Source organism: Indicator indicator, chromosome 13 (assembly GCF_027791375.1).
Source record: "Indicator indicator isolate 239-I01 chromosome 13, UM_Iind_1.1, whole genome shotgun sequence".
Classification (NCBI taxonomy): Eukaryota; Metazoa; Chordata; class Aves; order Piciformes; family Indicatoridae; genus Indicator; species Indicator indicator.
In genome coordinates this window covers 20,530,545-20,550,626 of record NC_072022.1, presented here as the reverse complement: position 1 = coordinate 20,550,626, position 20,082 = coordinate 20,530,545, and the positions used below count along the sequence as shown (strand labels likewise).

General features: G+C 41.4%; 1 protein-coding gene across 1 annotated transcript; it reads left to right on the top strand.

Moving 5' to 3' along the window:
• The first annotated feature begins 3,428 nt into the window (after positions 1-3,428).
• On the top strand, positions 3,429-17,865 carry SENP5 (SUMO specific peptidase 5). The gene is made up of 9 exons (XM_054385924.1): positions 3,429-4,522; positions 7,873-7,978; positions 8,143-8,290; positions 8,931-8,978; positions 10,843-10,920; positions 13,513-13,650; positions 15,313-15,396; positions 16,764-16,814; positions 16,906-17,865. Exons 1-9 carry the CDS (start codon positions 3,556-3,558, stop codon positions 17,014-17,016), a joined length of 1,731 nt encoding a protein of 576 aa, XP_054241899.1. The 5' UTR covers positions 3,429-3,555; the 3' UTR covers positions 17,017-17,865.
• Positions 17,866-20,082: the final 2,217 nt, after the last annotated feature.

Below are 20,082 nucleotides of genomic sequence, written 5' to 3'. Positions count from 1 at the left end.
AAGATTTTTCTGGTGTAGTTTTGGCAGTATCCCTGTGCAGTGGAGGTATGGCTTGTACCAGCCAAACAGCTCTTCTACTGGTGCAAGTTCCTCTACTTCAGAGGTTCTTAATTTGTGTCAACCTATGGGGCAAAGATGTGACTTTCTCTTCAGGTTCTTAAACTTTGGGTGCTGCTTGCTTTACTTTCCGTCTTAGATTGCTCACTTCAGTTCCTTTTCTAGCAGACCACTTTTTAAGCTGGCCTTTTGCCCTGCTGATTTATGTTGCCAAGTAAAACCAGCAATACTTTGGTATCACTGATGGAAAATAAGTTCTTCAAGCAGCACTTTTAATTAAATATTTGCGTATGGATTATCTTTTGTCACTCAAAGTAATGCTGCTATTAGAAAAGTGAACTATTTCAGCTCCTAGGACTGGAATTAACTGCTCGTTGGAGGCCTTTGCTTTAAAGGGATCCAGACTCGAAACTGATTATGTTTGAAAAGGAAGAGGGGAGGGTATAAGAAGTTTGCTTGGATTAAATGGCAATTTTTTCCCATTTTAAGGAGAAACTTAGTTGTACAGAGAAAACTTTGAATCTGGAGAAGTTGGTGTGTGCATCACAAACACAAAACATTTTGTAATCCTGTAAGTTACAATGGGAAGCATTTTTAATGATCTAAGTTAAAAATGAAGCAGAACAACAGGTGGGTAGAATAGCTTTCCTAAGATCCTTTGTTGCAAGTTTAAGAAGCTGTATTTCATGATGCTGATGTGCAAATGAGCTGTTTCGATTGCTGTCACAACTGATTGTGTTGAAACTGTGGCACCACTCTTGTCTCTCAATTCAAGTTCACCTCAGGTTATTTTTGTTGTCAAGACTTATCTTTGCTGGAATCTAGTTCAGTATTATTCCCTCTGTGACCATTAATTCAGTCTATTATGGGTGAAACAATGGCAGCTGTAGACATTTCAGCTCCTGTGTATTTTGTCTTCAGAAAACCAGTGGTCACTCAAGCTTCTTCCATCCCTGAGGCAGTGCTTGTTGGATTTTGGTGTGGCAGAGCCAGGAGAAAAGCGATGACTCCAAAGTGCTTAGGAGTTCTTAAAAACAGGCAGATGTGTTGCACAGTTCCTGGGCACATATTGGTGAGACTCTTGAGAAGCAGTGAAACCTTCTTGGAGTGCTCAAGGCTAGCCATGTTGGCAGAAACTCCTTGTATATGTAGTTCTGTTGAGAACACTGTGATGTTGCTGGATTGGTTTGGTTGAGCTGGATGGAAGTGTAGCTGGAATAAGCTGTCCTAACCAGACCCTGGTTTGGCTGGCGTTCCCTGGGGCTGCTCAAGGCATGTTTTGGAGGTACCATGTGCAACAGAGAGATACGTAGAGTTTGTAGCATAAAAGCAGGGAGGAACTGGATCTAGCACGGAGAAATATGTCAGTCTAAGAGCAAGTATGAGAAAAGAGCTAGACCCTGTTGCAGTGCTTACACTGTTAAGCTGTACTGTTTTGCACATCTATGTCAGGGGACATAGCCTGGGGACATTCCTTTCTGTGTTGTAGATGGTGAACTGTGGACTCTTTTCTGTGGTGGTAATACCTACTGTGAATGTTAAATTATATTCTTGATCCTTTCTGTATTTCTGTTCCCCTCCCACTCCTCTGTGGGAAAATAAATTTGAAAAAGCCACCTGCATTTATGTCTAAGATGACTAGAGTGAAAAATGCTGAAGAACTTCTAAAGTCAGACTTTAAATACCTGTTTTTGTAGGAGCCAAGCATTCATATTTGCCTTTAAAGTCCAATTGTTAATGTGTTATTTCCATTTATAGGTTCCTTTTCTTTTAGCTCAATGATGGTTTCATGCAAGTCTTGGGAGAGATGTAGCTAAGGGAAAACTAGTTGTAAATTTGTCTGTATGTCAGAATCAGTTGGGTAGAGTTGGGAAGCAAAGCTCATTTCTGAATTTGAGAAAAAAAACAAGCTGTTGTAAAATACAGGATGTGGTGTACTTTATGAGGCTGGGACAATTTGCATGAAACATCCTATGTCGTGTCCTCAGCTGATACCTTCCCCCTGTGTTTCTGGAGCCTTCTGCCTTTGAATTAATATTTTTAGTTATGTTGTGAAGAAGAGTAGATACTACTGTGCAGGCTTTATGCTCATGTAATCTCAGATATATCCCTATTGCACACTTTGAGATGCAAGATTTTACTGGGCAAAGGGATTTTTAAGATGAGTTACTGGTGTCCTGCATTGATAGCTTGGTTTTTTTTTAATGCAAAGATAAACACTGACTACAGTAACTGATGGTGGTGCTGTCCTATGGGATCAGCTGTTGCTGTAGACAGAGGAACCACTTCAGAGTAAGCTGTGTCATTCTTTATCTAGTCAGAGAATTAAAATTTCTGTGGCAGTATGTGCATTGCTGTTCCTTTAAGGGAAGAATTTGTGTGAGCATGTGAAGTGTCTTCACACAAAGTGCCTGCTAACATTTATTGCACAAGAATAAACGTTTGCTTTGTATCACACTGATGGAACTGGGTACCTGCACACACTTGTTGACTAACTTGGACTTCAAAGTTTTGTTTTTCAAAAGCATTTTGAGGCAAACAAGCTAACCATGCTTGCTCTACAGAGTGGGTATTGAGAGAAATTTAACCTCAGGCTAGAGTCAGAAATTACATATAGGGAGTGTGGGGTGGGTGGGGATTACCTGTTTATCATTTTACCTCAAGGGAGGGTAAATGAGAAGAGGCTGTTTATGTGCTGGGCCATTGCTACTATTGCTTCTTTTTTACTTTTGGTGCAAATGAATGTCCTAGGGAATGTGGGATTGTGTTTGGAGAATGGAATTTTAGATAGGTGTGTTGCCTGAGGAATGTGTCTTAGTGTTTTGCTATTATGTTACAGTCCAGATAACAGAATTAATTTCCTTTATTCTTTCAGCTGTTTTTCAAGATCATAATGCAGCAGAAGAATGAAAAACTGTAGAAGACGATTGCTTTGGAAAAGAAGTCAGTTGCTGACCTGGTCTAGAAGATGGAACGTTGGATTTGGAGAGCTTGGAAAGTACTGCTTCCAAAAGCAATTTTTCCTAGCTAAGAAAACAAGGCTGAGTACTCAGCCAATTGTGAGCTTAAATCACAGCAAACTGTACAGCAGACTGCAGTGCAGAAGAAGAGTGCTTGAGCACCAAAGCAAGTGGACTCCTGATGTGCCTGTAGAGGCAGAGGCCTATCAGAAACCTACTGTTGAGCCCTACAGCTTTGCTTACAAAACTACTGAGAGCAAAACCATCCCGTCCCTATTGCAGAGCTGAAAGCTCATCTGGAGAAGTAGTAAGAAAGCTCAATAATGAATCTGTTCACAGTGAAGATTCCTTGAAAGAAGAGTTTGAAAGTGTCACTCTTCTTAATATCATCTGTGGCAATATCCATTATGTCTCCTGTGGTACTCTGGGTGCTGCTGCCTTACCTGTAAAAACACGTGAGTTTGTATATAGCAGGGAGGAGAGCAGTAATGGTGAGGGCAACACAGGCCTAATAGTTTTTAGACAACTATAAAAGGAAATGCTGTTGCAAAGGGAGTGGAATGGAACTTGTGGCCCCTTGACAACTATAAAGAGGTCAAAATTTAACCATCACACTGTAAAAAAGAGATTTTCGTTTATGATGCATAAGAAACTTTCTATGGTTAGGTCTCGCTATAGAATTATAAAATCCCCGAAACTTCGAGCAAAAGGCAAAACCTGCAAACTGAGAAAAATCAGAAAAATCAGGCCAAGGTGGGTGCAGAAAGGTACAAGGGACCATCCGGAGACGCTCCAGCAGGATTTTGAAAGTAGATTGTGTAATTGGCTTACCTACTCAAGATCTAAAAGTAGCCGTCTTTGGCACCAGTACAGCTCACCAGGTATGAACAATAACACACTCAAATCTTCAGGTGAGGAGAAGGAAATCCCTGCACCTGAGATCTGCCCTACACAGGATGTGTTACCGAGTGCTGAGCTGTGTTCTCAGGAGCCAGAATCTGGTGGGCAGGATGGCAGTGTGGATGCTGTCCTGCCAGAACTGTATGATAGAGCTTCTCCAGAGGTAGAGGCCTTTCACCAGGTGGAGATCAACGGGGCTCTGGCAGAGGATCATTGCTCTGACATTTTAATCTCTGCTACAGGAAAAGAAATTGCTGTTTCAGATCAAGAAAACACAGAATCTGATGAGATTATGGGTGTAGATGGAATGACACCATTGCAGTCCTCCTTGCAGAGTTCTGATGTCAATGACAATTTTGCAAATGGACCTTTATCCATGGAGATGGCACAAAATGAGGACAGCTCTGGCCACATGGAAGTAGAGGACTCCTTAAACCTGGACAATTTTAGTGCAAAGTTACTAGATCATCCTTACTGTAAAAGTCCTCTTGAGGAGCCTTCACCAGAAAGCACAGGACTGAAATCAGGAGCTCGGAAGGGAGGCAAAAGGAACAGTCAGAAATCTTCCTGGGTGGATGATGAGCAGTTGGCAACGTGGCTTTGTGGTATACCTTTTACATATTTCAAGGTTTCCAGAAGTTCCTGAAACTGCTGGATGTATTGTGGAGTTTGCATGTTGCATTAATTCCCTTCTTAAAAGTGTTTTGTTTGGGTTTTTTAATTGTGAACTGTAAAGGGTGCTTAGCATAACACTTAATGACATGAGGCTGCAAAGAGGAGAGCTGCATGGAGAAAAGACAAATCAATGCTTACCTGATAATCTGTTTTGAGGGATAGTTGAGTGGTGTCTCTGCTTCTTTTGGTTTAGAGAACTAAATGTAATTTAGTTGGGATCTTTGTGGAAAATTTTTGATAGACATTTTAAATGTCTTTTGTCAGTTTCAGAAGGTGATGTGGGGTTAAAACTTCCAAATTTTTGAATGCTTGACAATTACAATACTCACCTTGGTTTTGAAAATCTTTAGTGTTCTAATACTTCCTTCCAGCTGTACCCTCTCTTCTCTTGCTCTGTCATAGACCAAAACTAAATCACTTAATGAATCTCAGGTTTTAATAGCCAAGTATTGTTTGTCATCTGGTTTCCTCTTAGTTCATCACTTAGGCTTGTTGGATCTTACTAGACTATTTTTTTTTCAAAGGCAAGACAAGTCATAGCAAAGGTTCAGCAAAAAGGCTTTGAGATTTTCTTTTTTTTTTTTTTTTTTTTTTTACTCAGTGCTGAGCACGCAACATTTGATAGCTTCTCTAAAGAGGGACATGCTAAAAATAGTAGTTGGTGTCTTATGTATAGCAGCATATAGTACACATAAGAAGAAGCAGTAAGCTCATGTGTTGTACCACCTTGCACACTTAATGTGCCATGTTAAGGTTCAAAGTTCAGTGGTGTTCTGGTAGCTGAAGTCTTCCTTTGGAGAAATGGACTTCATAGGTTCCCATACACTGGAAACTGGTGTCAACTGCTGTTAAAGTGATTGTTTGAAATTTGGCTTGCTCCAAGTTTTCTGCCTGCCTTTTTATCCTTCAATTTTGCAATCGGTTCTCTAAAAGCAAGGAGACATTGAAACTCGGAGGTTGATGTAGCTTTTCACATCCGTATCTGCAAGTTAGTGTGGGATTTGTTTCTCTGTGAGCCAGTGGGGACCAGGTGTTATGTGAGAAACTGAAACTGTGGTACCAGAGTGAACAGACCACTTCTGCAACGGAGCTGTGAAGTTTGTCCAGAAGAACAATGATAGTCTTTGTTAACAATCAAGAACCAAGACTTACCAGAGTGGCAGAGGTTAAAGTTTTGTAGTCTGATAGGTAGTCATGTTCTTGAGAAGCCTGAATAACTTAAATAAGACAAAGAGCAAATGCACTAAACTTTCCCACACTCAACAATTTTAAGAGAGTTCTTACCTAACTTCAGCATGAAAGTAGGTGAGAGCAATTTCCATTTTTTTCCAGAGCTGATGATTCCTCTCTGAGGATTGAAGGGAAGTCTACACTATGTATACTTTGATACCAATATTACAGCATTTCTGATTTTCTCACCTGAAGAACTAAAAAATAATTCTAATTTCAGTATAAATAGGTACAGGAATTCTTGTCTGTTTAGGAGTGTTTTTAATAAGGAATGGCACCCTAAAAGATGCTGCGAACTTGCCCAGAATTTCTAGGGGAGATGCACGTAGGAGGTGCAAGTGTTAGGGATGCTCTCGAGGTTTGAATTTCTCTGCAGCAGCTGAAGAGGGCTGCAGTATTGAGTGCATTCTGATGTGCTATTGGATATCAAACAGAGCTCCGTGGTAAGTCCTGTTCGTGATGGGTGCCTGATCTTGCACCATGTCTGAACTTCATATTTTCCTCCTTGAGTTATTCAGTTAACATCAGAGAAAGTGAGGTCAAAGTCTAGCTAAAGGTCTCCTGGAACTCTGCTGCTGTTAGTTGTAAGTACAAGAACAATCCTTGCTCTGTGAGTATGAATAAAAAGCTTTTAAAAATTGCATATATTAAAAGAGAATAAGGTACTCTTACAAGCCCTGTGCATCCTTTATCTAGACTATCTAGCCAGAGTGAGAAATATCCTCCCTGTCACAGTCTGCTTAGATGTAAGGGATAAAAGTTGCTAGCCAAGTGTGTGGCAGAGCTGTGAGGAAGGGTATCTGTCCATGAGGAATGGTTCCTTGTCTAATCTCACTCTTCAGTCCTCTCTTCTGTTCCACATCTGGGTCTCTCTGCACTGCTTTTCTTAGCTTTTTGTCTTTTGTTGTTTATCTCTCTCCTTTTTTTATTTTTTTTTCTTACTGCTCTGCTTCTGGCACTTATTCTTCCCATTCTGATCTTTGAAAGTTTTCAGGAAGTGCTCTTAAAGCTTTAGTAATTGGAGAGCTCATCATACGCTGCACTGTCCGCTTATGCTCTCTGCACCAAACTCCAGCCTGAGAAGAGTCCTGGAATTTGAGTTAGTGGAATTCCCTGGACTCAGATCTCAGATCCAGTTTTCTGTACACAGAACATGTGTTTAGTACTGCATTTGAAAATTAATTTTCAGAAAGCAGGATGACTTGATCATTTTTTCTTTTATTCACCAGCAAGGGTTGAAATCCTTTTTCCATTCTCTTTCATTCTCAAAGTGACTTTGGATGCTTGGGTAGGACTTATGTTGCCAGTATTCCAGTCTCGTGTTTGAGGAAAAAAAAGTAATCTATTTCCTATGTTTTTTTTAATTCCTTCAGCGTTCATGTCTTCATTATTTCCTAGTTAATACCTTGTTTCTGGTGTTATGGTTGCCCAGTGTTTTCCCAGGCAATGTAAGGCTGACATGTCTGTCCTTGTCACCTTAAATGCTATCCCTAGGATACAAGGGTAAATGAGTTAAACTTGCTGAGAATCTGTCTGGTGTCTTTTCTGTTCACTGTGGTGGCAGCAGGGGAACTGAACAGTCTGCAAACACTCTGCCAGCCAAGGGTCCTTATGTTCAAGCATACCATAAGAAGGAGAGACTGGGTTTTCGATGAAAACTCTGGCAGAAATTGATGGCTTTTCATGTTGCATTAAAACTATTTGAAATGCTGATTGAGATAGGCGGGGGAGTGGGTTCTCCTAATAGCACTGGTATTAGTTTGTTTGTGTGTGTGTTTATGCTAAGAATGGAGTCTGATCTTTTCCTGTGAAGCTGAGTGATCAGATTCCTGCTTTTCTATTTTTGCCCTCCTTCCCCTACCCTACTTTTATTTATTGTTGCTAATTTGAGCTTAGCTTTCTTATATATCTATACTTGCCATGTGTGGTCCTGTGTGTTGGTCAGAGGCAGAATGATTGCTACTTGCAGTTTTAAGAACTGAGTGCTTTTTTTGAACTAGTGAATTTGGAAGGTTTTTTATATAGTTGCACTTTCATTTTTTCTTTAAAGGATTCCTAGATGAAGTTATGAAGAAATATGGCAGTTTAGTACCACTCTGTGAAAAAGATGTCATGGGAAGATTAAAAGAAGACTTTAATGAAGATTTCTCCCATAGGTGTGTAGCGGTTTTAAATTCTAAATTCTAGACTTTGTAAAGGACAGATTGCTCACATTGCTACTGCATGCTCCACATCTAACACCTAGCAGAACAGAAGTCTGTTTGACATGACCTTAACTTTTTTTTTTTTTCTTCCTTCTACCTTTCCAATGCTGTTTTAGAAAATCTTTTATCACCAGGGAAATCATGAAGTATCGGGAAAAACATCCAAAACCCTCTACTTGCAATTTCCGTGTCTTCTATAATAAGCACATGCTAGATATGGATGATTTAGCTACACTGGATGGCCAGAACTGGCTGAATGACCAGGTCAGAGCTGCTGATGTTTATGTGCTTCCTTACCTGTTTTGTTTTGGTTTGGGGTTTTTTTAGCCCATTTATATTGGGGTATCACTTTACCACCTGCTACATTATAGGTGGACTATCCTCCACACTTGAGAAGTGAAAGAAACAGTGAGCAGCTTTTACAATGGCAGGTGCAGTAATAGTGGTTACAAGTCTGCAAGAGAGGAAGTGTCACAACTTTCCCTTTGAAGAAATGATGTTATGCTAATTTGGGAAAATAGTGGCTACCTTTACAGGTTTTAGCATATTCCCCTACCCCACAAGCTTGAGCAGATTACAAGGGCAGTAGAGTGGAGCAGCAGACTGTCCCCCTCAGCCAAAAACCCAAGAAGGTTGCAGTGCCCAGGGCATGCACCACTAAACTTAAGTGGAATTAAACTGCGTTTCAGATTGAGGCAGGCTTCAAGCAGCCAGTTACAGTCTCTCTCTGGGACAACCACTATTAGTTCCAGAGTGCTTGTCCTTGAGAACAAAATGTTACTATCATTGCTAAGCTCCTTGTTGCAGTTGTAATTGTGAAGGGCCCTGTATTTGACAGGAACTTGTGAATTTGGGTTCTGCAGTATTGTTCTATTTGTGTTCAAGTATTTACTAACTCTTACAGGTAATTAACATGTATGGTGAACTCGTCATGGATGCAGTCCCTGAAAAGGTGAGGGCTTTTGGTATGATGAGAGATTGGGAGGGAAGGATGAAACATTGATGTTTCATACAGAGAACAGAGACTTTAAGCTCAATGATGTTCTGAGTAGTTCCATTATAATTTGTTGCTATTTGCTGCTCAAATTTTCTTCCTTTCCTCTGCTAAAATACAGTTTTCAGTGTTGTTTCAGGAACTTACTTGATTAGCTCTGCAGGTGGTCTGTGTGGTGGCCTGATGTTGCTGAGGTATCTGTAGAAGACAGGTGCCCTGTTTTCATCTATCCCAGTCTCCTTTCTCCCTTGGAAGTTTCTGTCTTCAGCACATCTACTTCTAAAGTGCTTTATCCATGCCCTTGCTCACCAGTCTGGTGTTTCAGCTGAAATTTCTGATGAAGATGGATTTCTGCTGAGATGACAAACCATGAATGGTAGCAGCTGAACCATGCACATGTGCTCCTTGCACTCACCCACCCGCCCACCTCGCAGCTGTGGGGGCCATAACAGCTCAAACTGCGTCAGCTGCCTGCCTGGTAAATGTGAATTGATACAGAGCTGCTTGGTTCCTCGGCAGGACTCTTTGGTTTGTGCATCCTCAACAGAATGCTTACTGCTTTCCAACTGGAGTGTCTAACTTGGTGGCAGTTTGAAAAAAGAAAAAAAATCAGGAAAACACACACACCCACACCCCCTTCTGTGGCTAAATTTGCAGCAGTGGCAATTATAAAAAGCCATCTGTTTATTAGTAGAGCTGAACAATTTTCAGGTGAGACCACAAAGGGAGAGCCAAACAAAGCCATTTTTTTCTGCAGAATGTAACTCTTAAAACCTTAAAGCTCAGAAGAAAGAGCATCCTTGCTTTGATTGGTGGTGCTGGTGATTCTTCATTAGTATTCTCCGTACTTCCTGAGTGTGTGCTAAGGTTGTGGTATTGGAGATTGTATCTGTTTGCTTGTGTCTGCTTTTTCTTCATAGTGCATAATTGAAATCCTCATGGGAGATTTTGTGCTGGTACCTCAGAAAGTAGTTTTGAAGTCTGTTGGCATAGCTAATGGGTGTTAGGCTGTGTTTTCAGATGCTGAATTTTCTAACTTCTTTTTCAAGTAATAACTACAGCCTACTACCACCTCTACGCTGGCAGAATTATTAAAAACAGATGTTGCAGATATCCACTGGTATTAATCTGTTCCTGTAATTGCAAGAAGCTAAGCATGAGGAATAATAATGTTAACCTGGAGCTAAATAGGGGGTTTTAATATTTTTTGCCATAAATACAGGTGTTTAGTTACAAAATGGATGTGGTATAACATAAAAATGCTGTTAAATCACAGGATGTTGGTGTTTTTTGGTTGGGTTTTTTTTGGTGTGGAGCTGTTCATGCTAGGCGAATACAAATGACCATGTTGTTGGATTAAGTCTCCTAACTGGTTTGATCTATTTTTTTACATGAGAGCTTCCAGCAACTAAAACCAGAAGTTAACTCCCTTCTTCACCACCTTTACTTTGCCACTCCTGTGTTGCCTTTTAATCCCTGTAAAGAACAACAAAATACGTTATTCCTTATCCTGGTGTTTCTCTTCCAAATCTGTCCCCAACAAAAAATTAAACATATATATATATATCCAGGGATACAAAAGTATCTCTGCAGTGGCTCACATCATAATTGTAGGGAAAAAAAGGCTTGCTTTATTTGCTTGCTAATGAACAGCAATAGTTCAGGCTTAGCAAAGCCTCTTTTGGTCCCTTCTGGGGTTTTATTTCTAAACCTGCATTAAATATCACCTCATTACAAGTTGTTTTGAATTAATTATGTTGGGAAAGGGGAATGACACTGCATGAAGATTTCTGTGCTCATTCTTCCTCTCTTTCTTTTCTAGGTTCATTTCTTTAACAGCTTTTTTCATAGACAGCTCGTAACCAAAGGATATAATGGGGTAAAACGATGGACTAAAAAGGTATCCTTTAACTCCCCGTGGTCAGTGCTCTGCACTTTCTGGGCTGGGTTGAAGCATTAACTCAGAACTGGGTTACAATGTGTTACCTGCAAAGGAGCTATGCAGAATGAAAAGAAGTTCATAAAAATAGTAGAGTGGCACTATTCAAGTTAGCATGATTACGTTGTGAAAATATTCTTTAAATGGCTTCATCTTCAGTGCTAGGTTATCTCTGTGTATGTTCATGCAAGCTGTTAATTCAGCTGCAAGAAATGTCTCTTAGTGCTGCTGACAGTGCCAGGTACACTAATCCACAGGAGAGCTGACTTAATTCTGCTTCTTCCTTTTATCTCAAACTGGGACTATTTGGTAAAATCAACTTGTTACTCTTGAGTAACGCTTAGAGATACTAGAAAGCAGAAATTGGAGACCCATAGTTAATAAGCCAAACTCTTGTTCGTGTGACAAAATTCACCTTGCTTTCAAGGAGCCATGCTGGATCAGGAGTTGTGATATTTTCTGAGATAGCTAATACAAAGACCAGTGCTGTCTTCTGTTGTTTTTTTTTTTCCTGTGCACATTTGTCCTTTCTAATACGAAAGATGAGGCAAGACTAATCAAGGGCCATATTTGAATGTATGATCTTTCTGCAGAAGCACTTAAATAGCACACGTCTGTGAAATGCTAGAGATGAACTCATTATCCAAATATAAAATCTGTTCGTATAATTTATTAAAATCTCTTCAAAGAGAGACTCAGTATTGGTGCTTAATATCCCCAGATATAATTTTTTTATGTTCCTTTTTCTCTAAGTTTTGCCAAAAAAAAAAGTGAGGGTGGATTCTGCATTTCTGGTGCTGGTGAGGAGGGACTAGATGAGAGCAGGACAGTCATTTACACATGCACTGAAATTCCTGAAGAACCTCTAAAAAATGAATGAGAGCTAAGCAGCTTTCGTTGGAAGGATTCAATAGACTGCTGCTTCATCCTGCAATGTACAATTAAGTGCAACCTGCTTCTGCTTTTGAAACACACCAGAGTGTTGTACCAGGTTTTATAAATGTGCTTTCCTGGGAGGCTGGAGCCTAGAAGGACATGCTCTTCTGCGTCTTACTGCAGTGGTTTCAAAGCTTAGGTTTGTGTATTTCCCTTCTGGCCACTGATCAGACTGGCACTCTTGTTCTGTCCTGCTGGCACATCAGCTAGCTGGCTCTGCACTGTCTCGCAAATCTAGGTTGCCAGCATTCTTTCTCTACCTCAGGTCATAACTAAAGCCCCTTCCAGCTTTTGGCTGCCTCTTTCCACTCTTCTGCTACAGGTTTGCATGCCTGCAGCAATCCCACAAGAGTCATGTGAGGCCCCTTGAGTTTGGCATGGCTCTGCTATTGCTGGACATCACGGAAAATGCAATTCATTTATCTTATTCCAGTTTTCCTTTGTGGTCTCAGCTTGCTGCTGGCTGACATCTCTTTGCTTCCCTCCAAGAATGATGGATTGTTGTGTAGCAAGCATGCTGTAATCTGGTCAGGAAGCAGTTTCTGCAGGTGGGAGAAGGGATTGTCCATGCCTGTGACAATCAAAATACTGTTGTGAGCCAGGCTCAGCTGATAACCACTGTGAAGGCTCAGACTTCTTTGTGTCTTTGGCTTCCTACTGTTACTCAAAAAATGGACTTTTCTTTCCTACCAACGACCTGCCTTTACTGGTGGTGCAGCAGTTGTGTACTGTTGGAATGGCACAGTGCTTAGGAAAAAAAAAAGGCAACATAGAAATCTTCCCACAGGATGAATTAATTTAGATCAGTATTCTATTTTTGCTTATTTTCTGGACTGTATCACCAAAACCCCAGTCATTAGACACCCATTTTGAGAGGAGCTGGGAGAAAGGAGATCATGAAAGGCCCTGGCTTGGCTGGCTTCCAGAAGCATAAGGGCTCATCTGCCACCCAGACACTGGGGGTGTTGTATCTGATCTAGCTGTTCTGTACTTTAAGACTTTCTCCCTTGTTTACTTGCCTGTGACCACAGTACATCTGCTACAGAGTTAAGTTCAAGAAAGGATGAATCTGTTCTGGCTTCACCCTGTCCTTTCTTCTGCTCACCAAAGCATCATGCACTCCTCTGCCTTCCTCTGATGAGTTGCAGAGCCTGTGCTATGGCAGAGGGAGTCAATCTGCACCAGCTTGATGGTTTTGTAATGGGTAGTTTGTAATCACAACTGCTTCATCTGTCACCTATCCACAATGCAGCTCTGATAGAAATCGGTGGTGCTCAAGCTGCAGGAGTATCGTTACTCAAGATAGGTAACTAACCCAAATTGATGCTTGGTGTTACCATCACTGCTTGGGAAATCAACACAGGTTTTAAGGTTAGTTGTGACTAACTCTGCTACTGCACAGTGCTCTTTAGTCACTTTCTGGGCTGTAACTAGATTTTTGTACCTGCTAGTAAATTGTGAATGAGATAAAGATGAAGAATGGGGTGAAAGAGTGGAGAGGGCAGAAGACTTTGGTTAGGGGGTGATGCAGAGGAGACTTGTATACCAAATGAGAATCTTGCTTTATTGTGTTCTGCCTGTGGGATGGTCTCTAATGTATATTGTTCTTCTTGCCAGGTGGACTTGTTCAAAAAGACTCTTTTGTTAATTCCTATTCACCTGGAAGTCCACTGGTCCCTCATTACTGTGAACATCCCCAACCGAATTATTTCATTTTATGATTCCCAAGGCATTCATTTTAAGTTTTGTGTAGAGGTAAGTGATGGCTGTGTCTGCAAAGCTTGGACTGTTGGGTTTTTTAAACAAAACACACACCCTCCTTTTTCTTTTCAGCTTTAAACTTTAAATGCAGTGTGTCTGTTATCCTGCCGTGTATGAAATGAGAATCAATTTGTCCTGCTGAGGAGTCTAAAGTACAGACCTCGAGGGTCACACCAGAGCTGGGAGTTGAGGTCAGATTGCCTATTGCCTAATTAGCCTGACCGTGTAATCAGCACACCTTTTGTGGCTCTGTCTTGTCACTCCCACAAAGAGCAGGGAGCTCAAAGCCAAGTGCCATAGGGAAGCAAACTAGCCAGGAAGAGAGTATGGCAGTTCTTTAAGCTGCTGAGGGACTTATGTTTAGGAAATATTAAATTGTGGTCCTTTTGGGGGGGAGTTTGCCTGTGTGAAAGAGCGGGACTGGAGATGCTGTAGTGCTGCCAGCAGGGTTTATGTGTTACTCTGCTGTTAACAGTGTGTTGCCTTTTTCCTCCATCTGCTTTGGTACAGGGTGTGTACCTCTGATTATAACCCAGCAACCTTTCAAAGCTGCAGCTTGGACATTGGAATTAAATTATCAATCTTCCTGGTAAAAAAGCAGCCAGAAAATTTTTGCTGGAACTAGCAAATTGTAATGACCCTCTTACAGAAGCTAATTTTGTCGACTTAATTGCTTGTTTGATGCAGTAGCCCTTTACTTTTAACTGTGTGTAGCTGTTGGCTTACAGAAGAGTAGTAATTATTGTACCCAGGAGAGTTTCCGGCTAGGACTTCTGAATGAAGATACCATTTTCCTGCTGGTGTTTGCTGAGGATGAAGCTAATGTTTGTTCTGGGAGCAAGAGACCTCATGCTCTCCAGCTTCTGAACTTGCAGCATAAACCTAGGCTCCCTCTCAGCAGCCCTAGTCTCTCCTACAGTATTACTAAGTGGCCTCTCCCATCTTGCTCCAGGCAAGGCATTTGCACTTAAATTCTTGCCCTTTGTAGGGGAAGGAGGGCCAATACCCAAAACTGCACTGTGATCCACCCACTGAGGTGAATGTTAGCATGCTAGAGTGTGTTTAAATTGTGCTATAAAGCAGCAGCCTGTTTACAGAGAAGTAGAAGGATTTGCTTAACCCAAGACCATGGGCTCATTTATCTTCCTTCCTTCTCTTAGCTTGTGTCAGACTATTTTTTCCTGTATGTCACTAAAACTCTCCCTGGAGCTTTGTTGATTAGCTGCAGAACCGAAAGCATCGTGTATTGAGATTCAGGCAGGAAAATGTCATCATGCCGAGTGTAAGGGTCTTGGTGTCAGCCGAGTAAGCTGGAAGGGAACACATGCCAGACTGTGCTTTGTCTCTACATGTCTGGGGGCACTCTGACTCTGAATGCCACAGCTGGTCTAGTATTAAGTATACCAGTGCCTGGTGAGGCTAAGGGGTGTTAAAGCTCCCCTTAACAGACCAAAGTGAGTCTTGGTGGTGAAAGGCACGGTACCCACCAGAGTTCATTTCTTTACCTTTAGATCTGAGCTCAGCTCCTAATGCTTAATGCTCACCTGAAATTTGTCCTCACTGTCAAAAGGAATCCAGCAAGCATGTCAATGTCTCTCTCTTGTCATTTACCTGGTGAATAATAACTGCTGCTTTTTTTTCCTTTCCTTTTTAAAGAACATTCAAAAGTATTTGCTGACTGAAGCAAAAGAGAAGAATCGCCCTGAGTTTCTTCAGGGTTGGCAGACCGCTGTGACAAAGGTAAATGGCAGCACTTTGAGCCCTGGAGTCTGACTTTCTGGGAGATTTTAGGGGACTGCATCTAAACCTATGTATTTGTACAAGTACTAAATTGTTTTATGCTGACCACATGGAGGGTGCTAGAAGTGACACAAGTGGTTACACGTGGCAGTCAGAGCCGTTGCTCATTCAGCTCCCACTAGGTTTCTCATACTTTCTGCAGCTGACCTGAGACTGATCTCTGGACAGTTAAATACATGTGCAGCAAAACCTGTAGCTGGTGCCCATGTTGGCACAAGGTCAAGGGCTAAATGAGCTGGAAACTCAGCTTCCTCACTTCTGTCAAAAGGACTATGCTGAACTGTGCCAACTGGATGGGGTTTGGTGAGGGAGTGAACAGACTGATGCTGCTACTGCCTATATTTCATATTTGCTATGGATAAAGGGCTTTGGTCTCCAGGGCTGTTTGTGGCACATTGCATTTGATCACAAGTAAACAAAGTCTGGCAACAATAAAAAGGAATAACTCGTGTGTAGTGTAAATGAGGGAATGTGTGATTTGCGTAGCCATCCCATAATGGCTTCAAAGATATAAAACAGGTCATTGCACGCTAGACATACTCCCAGCAGCTCCCTTCTCACACAGATTTATTTTTAGAAGCCGATACAGTAATGAAATGATTCCTCTCTGTGCTCATGCACACCCTGTGCAGTCAGAGTTTGTCCTGTGTTCTGTGAGGTTAGATGATTAGGGAGTTGAGGAAAAAGGACCTTTTCTGAGTGCCAAAGACATAGCAGCACTAGTGAGTGGGACTTGTTAGCTACACATACCAAAATTGAGCATGTTTGAAGAAAAAACAAAGGTTGAAAGTTATCATTTGAGAGACTGCTTTGCACAGACTTGTTGCTTGACAATGTTCTTTGAGACCCTTTGAAATGATTGGGGTAGGAGAGCCACTGCTGGTAGCATGGGTGCTGAGAATAATCTTCCTCTAGGCCTGTCTGACTTTGCTGATATAGTTTGGTGCTGTGTAAAGCAGATAATGCTGTACAAACATTTATTTAAACTAATTGAGAAGCTGTTCTGTGCAGGTCAGTAGAAGAAAATAAACTTGAAAGAAAAATTTGTAATTTGTTTTCTGTCCTACGCTATATATTTTACTAAATGTTAGATGTTATTCTAACAAGGTGTTGAGTGTCACCTTGCAAAAGTTGAGATCAGAGTAAGTAATTACAACTTCAGCTCCTGCTGCTGCAGTCAGCTAGCTCTGAGAACAGGATACCCAAGTGTTTCACTTGAGCCTCCTTCTGGTCTTTAAGCAGGACTTAAGACAATGAAAGGGTAAGTAAAGATCTAACATGTTTCTTCTCGTTTCTTTTCCTCTTAGTGCATTCCACAACAGAAAAATGACAGTGACTGTGGGGTTTTTGTGCTCCAGGTAAGAGGACTGCTTTTCAAAAATCAGTGGCCTGTGTTGTTCGTGTAATAAATGTCCTTTTTTTTCAATCAAGACTTTTCCTTTTCCTCAGTACTGCAAGTGCCTCGCCTTAGACCAGCCTTTTCAGTTCTCCCAGGAAGATATGCCCCGAGTGAGAAAAAGGATTTACAAGGAGCTGTGTGAACGCCAGCTAATAGACTAATAAAATGCAGCCAACCTAATTTCTCTGGCATTTCTGACAAGTTGCAGCTGGTGTTTGTGTACTTGAATTTCTGAAAACTTCCGTGAATTTTGAGCGATTCTCAGCTGAGTGGTGTGGCCACTGTTGTTACCTCAATTTTTTTGACAAGCTCTTTAGCTGGCAGAATATAATAGAGCTGCCATAAAATATTCTTTATGTCAGTTTGGTTCTCTTATGTTCTTTCCTGTATTTAATATTTATTATTTCAGCATGCGTATAGGCAAAGCATGCAACTAAAACCATAAAACTGTAGATTTGGTGCACCTTTGAGATGTAGCTAGAAATGACAAATACAGGTGATTTTGTCTGGAAACATAAAGATGCATGATATGTTTTCTGATGCAATAATGCTTTGAATGTATCAACAAAAAAAATCAATTACAGAAAAAGAACAGCTAGACCCTATTTGATAGTTCCATTGTCCCTATTGTGACTGTATAATAATGAATCGCCACTTTTTAGGGTGGCTAAAAATCATTTACAGATTTAATTTGTGGAGACCCCTTTTTGCTAATAAAGTTTGTTCTGTTAACATTTATCCAGCTGTCATGATCAGCCTGTCCCTATAGATAAAAAGCAGCCTTTGCACAAATAAAGCTTCAGCACTTGTCTGTGTAATAAAAAGTACAAAGGTGTTCAGTCAGTCAGATTGATGGTATGTTCCTATATGCTGCAGAAATCTCCATGATGTGTTTATTAAGGACAAATATAAAGCTGACCCTGAAGAGTCACAGCTTAGATACTAAGATAAACTCCTTGGCTGTAACTGTTTAAATCTCAGATGGCTTTGGCTTATTTTTAAAGTCCACAGTACACAGTGAAATGTACCATTTCAGCATCTCTTCTTTCAGCTCTGTCTTCAAATGAGCTCCCTTCAAGCTTGTCATGGTTAACCTCCCATTGGCTTTTGCCTTTGTTCAAATATAAATTAATTCATTTCTGCTGCATCTGCTGTTTGATTGTCTCAAACATCCTTAGTAGTGTTTGCGTTCAGTAGCACCGATGGGTCTGGTTGGGAATAAAGGTACTTGTGGTGGGTGCTGTACAAACACAGCAAGCTGATGTTTTGCCTCTCTGGAGGGCTGGGAATCCACCCCTGAACTTTGACGTGTTGCTGCACTGGGCAGGGATAAGTGAGAGTTGTGGATCTTGAGACTTCTGGGATTTTTGCCTTCATCTGTAAACTCTGCTGTGCTCCTTGCTGAAGAGAGTTCCTTTCGTTTGAAGAGGTTGTTGAGGAGGTCTGCTAATGTCTTCTTTGTGTTTTTCTGCCAGAGAAGGGAGTGACCCCAGAGGAAAACTATGTTCAATGCTAAGCATCATCTGTTGCACAGCTTCACTCTGTCCATAGCCCTGCCTTCTGATGGAGGAAAACCACTTTGACTTTCCTGTCTTGCAAATTAATTCAGGCTTGAGCTAAGCCAGGTGCAAGCAAATCCCTCCTAGATTACAGGAGGGAGCAAAGAGAAATGAGGGAGCACCAAGCCCAGTCAGGCCAGGAGATGGAAGCGTGTGCACTCTGTATCGTGCTAGAGTTCTGCAGTATCCTTGTGCATTCCCACTTCCCCTTGTTGGCAGCTGGCAAGGGCTGGCTTCATTTAGCAAGAAAAGGCCTTAAGCACTTGGATGATTTAAATAAGGACCTTACTGAATCAGAACCTTGAGACCCAGACTGGCTAAATGTACGTTTGCTGAGGGACCCCCACAACATGTGGTTTTCTGCTTCTGTGAAGTGTTGCTGATGTAAACAGCAGCACCTTGTTAGGGTAATGACTGTGAGCAGTAGGGGGTGACTTCCATGAAAATTTAAACTTAGAACATGTAGTTTCTCATGAGCCAGGGTAGAAGATGTAAGTCAGTGATGCTTTTTGTCTTCTCTCTGCACTGCTGTCACATGAATGGTCCAAGTGCTGCCGTGCTGAACTGATCCAGGTTAAAACTGACACAACAAAAATATTGCTCTTAAGCCAGAGGACAGAGGAGTTCTAACCTCAGTATGACTTGTCACTGAATGTGCATACCAGCATGACCAAAAAAGGAGAGTTGAGTGGCCAGGAGGAGACAGGAAAGCAGTGCCAACTTTGGATGCTTGGAAATGAAGCTATATCCTCAAGCATGACTCCCTGCAGGAAAGGAGTGAAATAGAGAAAGGGAAACTGCATAAAGAAGTTGCCTCTATTTGCAGAACTTAAGCTATTTGGTGAGGAAGCTTGAAAGGTGTGTTATGACAGTCTGCTGGGGGGGAGACTCAGTACTCCCAAGGCAGACCCTTATTTTTTGTGAGAAGTTGCTTCATTGATGGATATTTTTCATTGCATAGGGGTGTGCTGGAGTGCTGGACCATAGGTAGTCCTCTCCTGAAACTTGGTGCCTGCTAATGGTTGGTAGAAAACCCTTTTCCTCTGTATGAGAGATTGGGAGGAGACTTTCATGATGATCCCTTTATTGGTGGCATCAGTAAGAGCACAGTGTTCCTGTGAACTTTGTGTTGAATGGGGTCAGGGGTTTGAAGGAAGTGCATGTGTGTACCAGATCGTTGGGAGGGGAAGGGGCTTGCATTTGAGTCTGTTGTCTTGTGAACCGGGGAACAGGGTGGGGAAAGATGCATGTTGGAAAGTACTTCTGTGCTTTCTTGTCATCTAGCGGTTTGCTGACAAGTGTTCCAGTTGGTTATGGGGCAGTACAGAGGAGTTGCACTTGAGTCTCCAGCTGAGAACACAACAGTGAGAGGCCTCTGGGAAAAAAAAAAAAAAAAAAAAAAGAGGGGAAATTGAAAACAGAGCTAATGTAAGCAAAGTATGTTGGTGCAGGGTTGAAATTAATCACAGGCAGTCAGAATCTCAGACTCTGTAATGGTGTATCCTGTGAAACTGGACTAATTAACTCCTCCTTGAGAATGTCTTTGATGCCTTAAAGGAGATGGACTCCATAATCTGTAGTCGTTTTACCAGTTCTTAAAACATTCAGAACTGTGCAGAGTGTTTTTATTATGAGAGGCACATTTATGTGGATGTACTTATGGCTGTT